Source organism: Herpailurus yagouaroundi, unplaced genomic scaffold, assembly GCF_014898765.1.
Source record: "Herpailurus yagouaroundi ecotype Mexico unplaced genomic scaffold, PumYag 181, whole genome shotgun sequence".
NCBI classification, from domain to species: Eukaryota; Metazoa; Chordata; class Mammalia; order Carnivora; family Felidae; genus Herpailurus; species Herpailurus yagouaroundi.
This window is the reverse complement of record NW_024412412.1, coordinates 6,554,693-6,565,994: the sequence shown is the minus strand read 5'-3', so window position 1 is coordinate 6,565,994 and position 11,302 is coordinate 6,554,693. Positions and strand designations below refer to the sequence as shown.

Sequence of the window (11,302 nt, the reverse complement as noted above, 5' to 3'; positions counted from 1 at the left end):
TCACAGTTTGTGAGTTCGAGCCCTGCATTGGGCTCTGTGCTGACAGCTCAGAGCCTAGAGCCTGCTTTGGATTCTGTGTCTCCCTCTCTGTCCCTTTCTCTCTCTCTCTCTCTCAAAAGTAAGTAAACATTAAAGAAAAAATTAAGAGTTCCCAATATGAAAGCATTAAAGTGAGGACAGACCTCTGAATATTCAAAAATATTCTAGGTAACTAGAATCAGTGTGGTTCTGGAAACATCGCCTTACATTATCTCCAAGGGCACTTCTAGCTGTAATTTTTTCATGCTCTCACAATTCGAGTGTGACGCTTACACTTAGTTTTATGGTTGAATGACACAGCTGGGGCATGCGTGTGCACGTGTCTGCATGCATGCACACATATGCAGCAGGAAACACGGAACTACTCCTCATCCCGTGCAAAACCCAATCCCCAAATTCTAGGTAACTGAGAACAATGTCAGTGAAAAGACAGGGGTGAAGAAACGTCACAACACATTTGCACATATTAGTGAGTAATCTATGTAGATTTACGTAATGAGTAAATTGGGTGATTTGTGAGGGAACCTAAGTGCTCCTGAGGAAGCTGTGTTTAGCCCGAGTGTCTGGGTAAATGGTAGCAATATTTACCAAGACCTAGAATAGTGAATGAAGATCAGTTTGGGGAAGAAAGTGATAAATTGCAACGAAAACAAGTTCCTTTCGGGTGCCTACCAGAAATCCAGTTGGGGAAGACCAATGCCCTAAAAAACTTTAGCAAGATGTTAGAGTTTGAAATATAGTGTAGGATTTTTGTCAGACAAGGCCCATTCGGGACAACAGAAATCATACTGGATATTCAAAACAGGGAATTTAATGCAGGAAATTGGTTACACAGGTGGTGGGTGGCTGAAAAGGCACAGAGATTAACAACTACAGGCCCAGAGGAGCAGAAGGGAAAGGGGTTATAAGGAGCAGGAGCTGGAAACCCTGCGGTAAGCAGCCTACAGCTGGAGACCAGATGTGTGAGTATGGGACACCTACATCTGAGCTGGTGCTCAGACCTCTTAAGTGGGGAGCAGCACGTGGGTGTGGCTTAAGACTTGAGGAAGGAGGGCTCCGCGATTGGGGCTCAGACAAACAGGGTGGAGGCAACCTGTAGCCAGGGTTCACACTTCTGAGAAGGAGACATAGCCAAACAGGGGCGTGGAGAGCCAGGGTACACGGCAAAGCCAGTCGTGGCTCAACTGGTCTTCTTAACTACCAAGGGGACAGCCCCTGGGTGCTGCTGGTCCTTTCAGGAGATCTTGCCGGGCTGCTGAGAAAGCCGAAAGAAGCGGGCACCTGGAGCCAACCATCTGCTGCTGTTGGGGTGCAGGTGGCTGGAGCAGGAAATGGAAGCAGGTGTCTTCACCTTTCGCCTTCATTTCCCGTCTACTGCCAATGCACTGACAGGAAGCCAGCTGGCCACGGGGTCTGGCAGATGCAGCGTGCAGGGTGTCCACACACTGCCCTAGAGTGCAACACAGAAGAGGGGCTTGGAGCCCGGAAATGCCGGTAAGCAGACGGTGCCGTGGCAGTAGGTGAGACCTTGAACCGCGGGAGCATGTGGGGTTATTTAGAGAGAACGTATAACAAGGTGGATGAAACCAGGGAGCGTGCAAGCCCAGCAAAGAGGGAACAAAGGAGAGCCAGGGACGAAGAGAAAGGAAATAGCCGAACGCTTAGGTCCTCATGGGCAGAGGAGACAGAAATGAAGGAGACAGACCTCATTGTGAAATGTTTGTGAAAGAACCCAGATTGAATGAATGCTGGCCGTGGGTCACTGGGGTTGGCCCTGGAATCTTTACTAAGAGGACAGTGGCCAGGACGTGTCTGAGAGGTCACTGGCTCCTTATTATGAGAAATCCCAGCGGCATGAAGATGGCAGAGGACATTCCTGTAAGTTGAGAAGCAAAGAGGGAGACCATATGCACACTACAGTTCATTTTGCAAGGAAAGGGAGCAAAAGGGAAGGAAAGGGGGAAGAGATCTAAGTACATTTAGGTTCCGAAAGGCAGTTAGTTTTGTTTTGTTTTTTTTTTTAATTTTTTTTTTAACGTTTATTTTTTGGGGACAGAGAGAGACAGAGCATGAACGGGGGAGGGGCAGAGAGAGAGGGAGACACAGAATCGGAAACAGGCTCCAGGCTCTGAGCCATCAGCCCAGAGCCCGACGCGGGGCTCGAACTCCCGGACCGCGAGATCGTGACCTGGCTGAAGTCGGACGCTTAACCGACTGCGCCACCCAGGCGCCCCTGAAAGGCAGTTAGTTTTATCTGAGACCGTGGGAAAGAATTTTGGGGAAAAGCCCAGGACCTGAGCAAGTTCCTCTGATTACAACAGACAGCTTTATCTGCCCGCTCGTCTCTTACGTAGCTTTCAGATCAAAAAAAATTCAGCCGATTAACCATAAAGGTATGTAGCAGCACCAGAACACTTTTTTTAAAAACACATTTTTATTTCTTATTTTACAGCTTTTTACAAATTGTCTTGTCCCAGGACATCGTGTTTTATTTTGCTCTCTTATTTGCGTCTCTGCAGGAAGCAGGCCTTCATCGAATAGGTAAGAAAACTCTCCAGAGCAGAGCTGAGGGGATTTGTTTCTTCTCTTCTGGAAGGGTGTGCTGTAAATCTGTGATGAAAACAGCCTGTGAACTGTATCTTTCTCTGCCCGAAAGCGGGGACTCCAAATTTTGGCAAATCAGGGCAGAGGCAAACCTCAGTTTACCATTACCATCAGCCCCAAAAGCAAAGATCTCAGGGTCACAGAAGGAATTTTGCAAAGTGTCTAATTTTTCTGCAGCTGATTTCAGCTGCTTCCTCCACCAGCTGCTCACTGAGCTGCTAAAAGGTGTTCCAGCCGGGGCGCCTGGGTAGCTCAGTGGGTTGAGCGTCCGACTTCAGCTCAGGTCATGATCTCACAGTTGGTGGGTTCGAGCGCCGCGTCAGGCTCTGTACTGACAGCTCAGAGCCTAGAGCCTGCTTCAGATTCTGTGTCTCCCTCTCTCTCTGACCCTCCTCTGCTCATGCATGCACATGTGCTCGCTCTCTCTCTCAAGAATAAACATTTTTAAAAAGTTAAAAAAAAAAAAAGATTTAAAAGCTGTTTCAGCCATAGGCTTCTGTCCTCATCTGGCACACCATTTTGTACACCTGCTAAGAACACAGGACCAAAAAGCCAAAGTCTAGATATGGCTATAACTAACCTAGTACCTGTGGGATCTTCCTGGGCCTTTACCTCCTCATCTGTAATAAGAGCGTTGAATTAGATTATCTCTAGGCACCTGGGACTTGAATAGGCCACGACGGGATCAATTCTCGCGGCAAGTGGCCAGAAGGAAGATGCTACCCAAACTTTGGCCAACCTGAACTTTGACACGGGCCAGTTTCTTTGGGTCACTTCATGTCCCAGATTGGACAGAGTGTGGAGGACATTCTAGCAACTCTTACTGTGAAGGAGACAGAGGGGTACTTGTCAGCAGTGCTGCGAAGGCAGCCATAAGTGGTGTCCAGCAGGTGGTCTATTCACTAGGTGGTTGACTCTTCTTATAGCACGGATCCCAGAGTCTGAACAGCAAAAGCCAGGGTCACACATGTGTCTGAAGCCAGGACTGTCACTTCAGAACCCATCTGAACCATGGTCCCACCTTTCCATTCTATCTGTTTTACCTGTTCATTCACTCCCTCACTGACTTCATCAGTCAATAAAATAGTGAATGGGCCCTATGCCAGCAAGTGGGGGTGCAAAGGTGAACAAGACTCAGTGCCTTCCCTCAGGAAGCTCAGGGCCTAGGGCGGGCATTTCCCTGCAGTGTCAGAAGCAGGACTGATGGCTTCATTCAAAGAATGCAAACTTTAGAGGGCAAGAGAGAAAACCCAGAGCTTTGCCGCACGGAGCTCACAGCCAGAGTATCTTCGCCTCTCTTTTTTTGCAGCTGCGGCTTGGCTTGTACTTGTTCTTCCTTTTTCTTCAACAGAGTGGTGTCAGTTCAGTTCTACAGCCCCCAATCTTAACCTCAAAGGAAAGGCACTCGGCTTCACGGTGACCGTCCGGTTTCAGACAACGTGGCTCTCTGTGCATCCCTCCGCTAGCTAAGTGAAGAAAGCAAGACTTCAGTTATCCAGGAATTTGTGACCAGAAAGCAACATGACATCACCTGGGCCTCACCCACAATTCCCCATTAGTGAATCTCCTGCAGACACAAAGTATAAATCTAGAGGTCAGCAAAAACAGATGCCTCCTGAACGGCTTCATTGGAGTTCAAACTCGCTGCACAATACACACAGGGTCCTTACTTGATATTCACTTCCCTCTGCCACAATCATTTCTAGGATATCTAGAAGCAGAGTATTTCTTCCGGGGAGGGAGACAGTACACTTTATAATCCCAATAAACAGTCCTTTCCAATAAATGATCTTTTTTCATGTCTCCAAAATCAATAGGCTCCGATATACAGTGAAAGGTAAAGACTGTGCTGTTTACACTGTAGGCAGACTGATGAGAGACCAAATGCAGTGTTGTGCGGTTGTGGACAATTTTAGGTGCAAAGTTAAAGAAACATGGTGCTGGTCCACACTGTAAAAAACATCAGTGGAATAATGGATTTAACTCTGGCAGGCAAATTTAGAGTGGCCTCAGCCGTGGCTTTTCCTTCGGAGCAAAGAGTAAGCTGAGGAGAGTAAAAATATTTTGAGAGGAATGAATGAAAAAATTTCTTGTGGTGTGGGTTCTCAGGAGAAGTGATAGAAGGAACTGGCAGTTGCTCTCAAAAGGAACTTATTCTTGGAAAGTACAGCATTGGGAGAGGGGGAACAGACTACACATTAGCTGCCATACAACTGAGATACTGCCATGCGGAAGAGACACTGACACCATGCCCAGTGAGGATGCAGACCAATGGAAAGGAATTGCACGGCCTTAGATTTCTGCTCACAGTTAGAGGAAATTTTTTCAATAGTCCCATGCTGAACCGGGAATAGTCTGAGTTACAGAACAACTGAAATTCATCACGCTTCTGGGCAATCAACTAACATGGAATACGTATCAGGGCAGATCATAAGAACAGGAATGATGATAAGAACAGTGACATCAAGGGGCGCCTGGGTGGCGCAGTCGGTTAAGCGTCCGACTTCAGCCAGGTCATGATCTCGCGGTCCGTGAGTTCGAGCCCTGCGTCAGGCTCTGGGCTGATGGCTCAGAGCCTGGAGCCTGTTTCCGATTCTGTGTCTCCCTCTCTCTCTGCCCCTCCCCCATTCATGCTCTGTCTCTCTCTGTCCCAAAAATAAATAAACGTTGAAAAAAAAATTTTTTTTTTAAATAATAAAAAGAACAGTGACATCAAAACAATAGCAACAGTGAACTTTCTCAGAGAACAGAGGGCGTGCCTGGCTTTGTTTAAGCGGTTTATACGGAGGGACTGTTAAACTTTCCTCAAGCAGTTAGTTTTCTCCTTCAGACAATGAGTAATGGATCCTCTGGTTTTTAGCCGGACACGTGGATACTTAGCATAAGGAGTCAGCTCCTGGCCCTGTGTCCCTGTATGGCCACATGGATGAGTTTGGACCAATGGCTGGTTCTGTGCAATGTCTTTGACCATGCTCTTGACTTGCTTTTCAGCCCTTTCCATTAGAACATCTTTAGAACCAGATAAAACAGTCCCATGTTTAGGATGCAAGGTTGACCTTCCTCTCTGGTCTCAAAATGACTTAATAGAGAAGAACCTTCCTTCTACCCATACTGGTCAACTTACCTATTTTTGGACTTTTACATGAGAAACAAATAAACTATCCTTTTTCATTTACTATCTTTTTAAGTTTCTTTGTTAAAACAAGTTAGCCTCTACTCGAATATAACAAATGTCTTAATATTTTATATATTTAAATATATTTTAAATGTTTATTTATTTATTGGGGGGGGGAGGACAGAGAGCAAGCAGGGAGGGGTTGAGAGAGAGGGAGGGAGAGAATCCCAAGCAGGCTCTGCACTGTCAGCGCAGAGCCTGACATAGGACTTAAACCTAAGAACCATGAGATCATTACCTGAGCCAAGACCAAGAGTTGGACACTCAACCAACTTAGCCACCCAGGTGCCTTGAAAAATGCCTTAATCTTTAAAACCATCCTATTGTTATTACCATTTATAGAAAGAAAATTGAAGCACAAGAGTTCATACAGTTTATAAGGATTGGAACTGAGATCCAACCTCCAATGTCTTGGCGTGATAGTCTGTTGTTACCTCTTGTATTGACCATTGAACTCACATCCAGCTCTAAGATTCTGTGTAGTTGTGATGGTGGTGGTGGTGGTCCCAACTGGAGCCCATCCGGTGCTTATTGTTAGGATTCAAATGTGTCTGAGCTGAATCTGAAGACAGGGAGCCTAACATGTGTTTTTCTACTTGGATCCATTGTCTGACCTCTGAAGAAAGAGAGTGGGGCAGAAGCTAAGTAAGTGATTTGATTGAGACTTTGAAACATGAGGGCATGTTTTTATGCCTGTTTTCAAAGTGCAATGTAAATACCACATCCCAGAAAGCCCCTCCTGTATCTCCAGTTAGAAAACCAAGCTTCTCTTTGTCATCTGTATCTCTTATGGCACTTATGAGAACTGTTTTGTACTATAGCTATTTGTGTATCTTCCTGTCTCATCCATTCACCTATTTACACATTTGAAATTTATCAAATCGCCTATTTATTATTCTGGACAACCTACTTTTGACCAACACAGAAATAATAAAATAATAAACTTCAAGCAAATTAAGGGTGAAGACCATGCTCTATTACATTTTTGATCTCCATTTTACTTACTTTTGATATAATGCCCAAACAATTTCTCATTAAGTGGTAGGAACACCTTTCATATCTATTGGTTTGGTAGGCTTACTGAGGCCTGATTGTGTAATAGTTAAGTGTAGAAATCCAGGAACCATGAAGAATAGTGTTTCACAATACATAGGGAGTCCCCATTAGAAATGACTTCATAACAGGAGGAATGAAAGACAGTTGAGAAAGGATGGATATAAACATTTTTTAGGGAGAGTCTTGGCTGTACGTGAGCAAAAAGAAACTATTTCAAAGGTGTCAAAGATTGAAAAGCAAACTAATCAAGATGCTACTTGTTTAAATGATATAATTTCTCACATCAGTATGTGAGAACTAGAAAGAAATTCTAAATAATCTAAGATTAGGAGATTTGGACCAACTAGTAAGACATAAAAAAACAGACTAAGAACCTTTTGAGTTTAGTTTCATTTAGGTTACAAAAGCTATACTTCTCTAAATTAACAAATGTGTTTGGACTTTGCCTCTGAAATTTCCTCTCATTTTAGAGCAATCACTTTGACATATGCTAAAGCTGTGCTGAATATTACAGAAGAAGGAAAGATCTAAACATAAAGAGAAGTCTGAAACCCCTTGGTGGAGCTTTTAGGGAAATTAACCAGATACTTCTCTGTTTGGAGTTAGTCTGGCTCTGTGTGGTCCCATTGTTTTTTGTCTAAACTCAAGAAAAGATTTCCAGGGGTGCCTGAATGGTTCAGTCAGTTAAGCGTCTGCCTCTAGATTTCGGCTCAGGTCGTAATCCCAGGGTCATATGATCGAGCCCCGCCTCAGGCTCCATGCCGAGCATGTAGCCTGCTTACACTGTTGGTGGGAAAGCAACCTGGTGCAGTCGCTCTGGAAAACAGTGTGGAGGTTCCTCAAAAAATTAAAAATAGACCTACCCTACGACCCAGCAATAGCACTGCTAGGAATTTACCCAAGGGATACAGGAGTACTGATGCATAGGGGCACTTGTACCCCAATGTTTATAGCAGTGCTTTCAACAATAGCCAAACTATGGAAAGAGCCTAAATGTCCATCAACTGATGAATGGATAAAGAAGATGTGGTTTATATACACAAGGGAATACTACTTGGCAATGAGAAAGAATGAAATCCTGTCATTTGCAGCAACGTGGATGGAACTGGAGGGTATTATGCGAAGTGAAATAAGTCAGTCTGAGAAACACAGATAACATATGTTTCCACTCATATGTGGAACTTGAGAAACGTAACAGAAGACCATTGGGGAAGGGAAGGGGAAAAAGTAGTTTCAAACAGAGAGGGAGGCAAACCATAAGAGACTCTTAAATACAGAGAACAAACTGAGGGTTGATGGGGGGGATGGAGGAGGGGGGAAGGGGAAAATGCATGATGGGCATTGAGGAAGGCACTTGTTGGGATGAGCACTGGGTGTTGTATGTAAGTAATGAATCACAGGAATCTACCCCCAAAGCCAAGAGCACACTGTATACATTGTATGCTAGCTAACTTGACAATAAATTATATTTAAAAGAAAAAAAAAAGATTCTCTCTCTCTCTCCCTCTGCCCCTCTCCCCTACACTCTCTCTCTCTCTCAAATAAAATAAAATAAAATAAAATAAAATAAAATAAAAATAAGAAATAAAATGAAAGATTTCCAATAACTGGTTTGTCCCGGGACCTTTTAAGAATACAGGAATGAGTCATACATATTTCTAAACCCTCAGCTTTCTTCTTAAAAGACGGATTGCCACCCTTACATCTATTAGGATTTCCTTTCACCTGAGAAAATGCCAGCAAGGAGAATGAGAGCAGCAAAAATTAAGAAAAAGATTCTCATGGCTCCAGACATCAGTGGAGAGAGGACAAAGGAGGGACAGTTGGTAAAATCCAGCTCTTTTACCAAGAGAAGTTGATTAAACCAGGTTCTACAGCTCCGAAAGGGCTGGAAGTCAACTTTGGTTTGTAATGTTCATTAGGAAGAAACTATTTTTCATGCTCTACTGAATAGCGTGTGGGCCTCTGGGTCAGGTATTACCTAAATGAGGTTTACAGGAGAGTAAAGCAAACAACCTGTCCTCCAGCCCGGATCCCTCCAGCCTATGTCTCTGCCTAGATGTCTCTTTTTTCCCTCAAGCCCCATCTCGGGGACCTTCCCTTCCAGAAGATCTATAGTCCCCATTCCTTTTCTTCTTCTCTAAGATATTACACACAACTTACTCTCTTATAAGAGGACCTAGCCGTTATTAATGGGTGCCTGGTATAATTGCTTTTCCAAAATTATAGTATATGAAAATTTTTTTATCTGGCCAATTCAACTATAAACTCCACAGATGAAAACCACTCTCCCTCCATCCTTTCCTTTCCATTCACTCTTCATGAGAGAGCTTTGTAGCAGTAGATATTCAAAATATATGTTCTTTGACTTATTAATAGCTGCCTAGTTAGAAGAACTCATGAATAGTCAACTAATTAATGTAGATATTATCAAATGTTCAAAGTTTTTCATCTTAAGATGATGATGATGATGATTTTAAGTAGGCCTCATACCCAACATGGAGCCCAACATGGGGCAGAAATCAAGACCTGAACTGAGATCAAGAGTCAGATACTTAACCAACTAAGCCACCCAGGGAACCCTGTAAGATATTATTAAGGATAAGGGCATTATGATTAAATATGACCATATCTCATATGTTATGGGAATAGCTTTCATTCAACAAATACGGGTTGGAGAACTACCAGGTGTATTTATATGTTACTAAAAAATTTGAACTTTATCCTAAAATCAAAGGAAAGTTATTGAAGGATTTTAGGTAGGGGAGTTACTTGAAAGATTAAAACTCGAATGAGTAATTCCATTTTGAATAAAGCAGAGTGAGCTTCTAACAGGTGGACCCTCCCACCGATAACAAGTAAAACTCGGGGGGAACAAAACAAAACGAAATAAACCCACAAAAAAACTACCCAAAGAATATGAAAGTTGAAATAAATACAGGCATATTTTGGATAAAAGTCAAAAGTTGGAAATATGAAACAGCCCAGAGTATGTTCTCTCTGACTGCAGGGTGGCATGGAGAGGCTAAAACAAAACAAACAAGATATCCACCCTCTTTCTAAACTTAGAACACAAAGATAGAGCTAAGGGAGAAGCACCACAGCTTCTGGAAATGAAAACCCAGAAAAGGGAGTTTAGGTTCTATATGTGAACTCTGCCCATAACTCTTGCTAACCCCTGAACCACGCATTCACCTTGTTAAGATAAAATGAAACAAACACGCAAACACCCCTGAGATTTGAGCCGCTGCCCATTACAGATGAGGTGATATTTGCAAATTGAGTTTAATAGAGTCGCTTTCCTGTCAAATCAAAACATCAGCATTCTTCAGAAGATGTACCAGTCTTCAGATCCTTTTCAGCACAACATTCACAGCGTCCTGGACATCAATCTTGTTGAAATAATCAGACAAGACCTTAATATATCCATTTTAACACACTCGAAGTAGTAAAGAAAACACACATGCAATCAATTTGAACTCAGGAAGTCTCATTAGAGAACAGAAAATATATTAAAAAATTTGATACTAAAAAATACAATATCTGAACAAAATTAACTGAATAGATTTGATAGCACCGAAAATATGACAGGATCAAGAGTCACTGAATCAATAAAAACTATGCAATCTGTAGATCAGAGAGAAAAAAAGATTGAGAGAAATAGGCCTTCAAGGGTCTGATGGATAACATCAAAATCTAAAGCAGACAGGTCATTGGAGTCCCAGAATGAGGAGAGAACCATAATGGGGTAAAACGTAGTTCAAGGAAATAATGGCTGAAAATCCCCAAATGCGGTGAAAGACACAAAATGACAAAACCAGGAAGCTCAGCGAATTGCAAGGAACATAAAAACCATGCTTAGGCACAACACAGTCAAACTTCTGAAATCCAAAAAAAGGGAGAGAATCGTGAAAGCATCCAGAGAAAAGTAACACGAGTTCAGGGAAACCGCAATTGAGTTACCATCAGCTTCTCCTCAGAAACGAAAGAGGTAAGTAAGGTGGGGGGGCGGGGGGCACACCCTGCTGTGCTGAAGGAAAACAAGCAGAAGCTGCCTGCCCCAAATTCCACCTGCAGGAAGAACTCCTTTAAAAGGGGAAGATAGAATAAACATATTTTCAGGGCGAAGAAAACTGAAAGTTTTCTCTACCAGAGATTCCCTAAAGGAAGTTCTTCAGGCTGAAGGTAAATGCAAGAAGGAAACTTGATTTCCAAGGAGAATAAAAAACATCAGAAATGATAAATATCAGAGGTGCCTGGGTGGTTCAGTCGGTGAAGCAGCTGACTCTTGATTCAGCTCAGGTCATGATTTCATGGTTTGTGAGTTCGAGCCCCGCGCTGAGCTCTGTGCTGACAGCTCGGAGCCTAGAGCCTGCTTTGGATTCTGTCTTCCTCTCTGTCTGCCCCTCCCCTGCTCACACTCTGTCT

At 43.3% G+C, this 11,302-nt stretch overlaps 1 protein-coding gene and 1 long non-coding RNA gene across 2 annotated transcripts; one reads left to right on the top strand and one right to left on the bottom strand.

The window, feature by feature from the left end:
• Window positions 1-279: 279 nt before the first annotated feature.
• LOC121039619 (uncharacterized) lies at window positions 280-2,656 on the top strand. The gene is made up of 2 exons (XR_005794885.1): window positions 280-1,533; window positions 2,492-2,656. It is a non-coding gene; the product is annotated as an uncharacterized LOC121039619 (long non-coding RNA).
• A 1,259-nt stretch (window positions 2,657-3,915) lies between these two features.
• On the bottom strand, window positions 3,916-11,118 carry LOC121040006 (beta-defensin 107A). The gene is given in 2 exon segments (XM_040490417.1): window positions 3,916-4,109; window positions 8,600-11,118. Coding segments are annotated over 2 exon segments (264 nt in total). The 5' UTR covers window positions 8,670-11,118.
• Window positions 11,119-11,302: the final 184 nt, after the last annotated feature.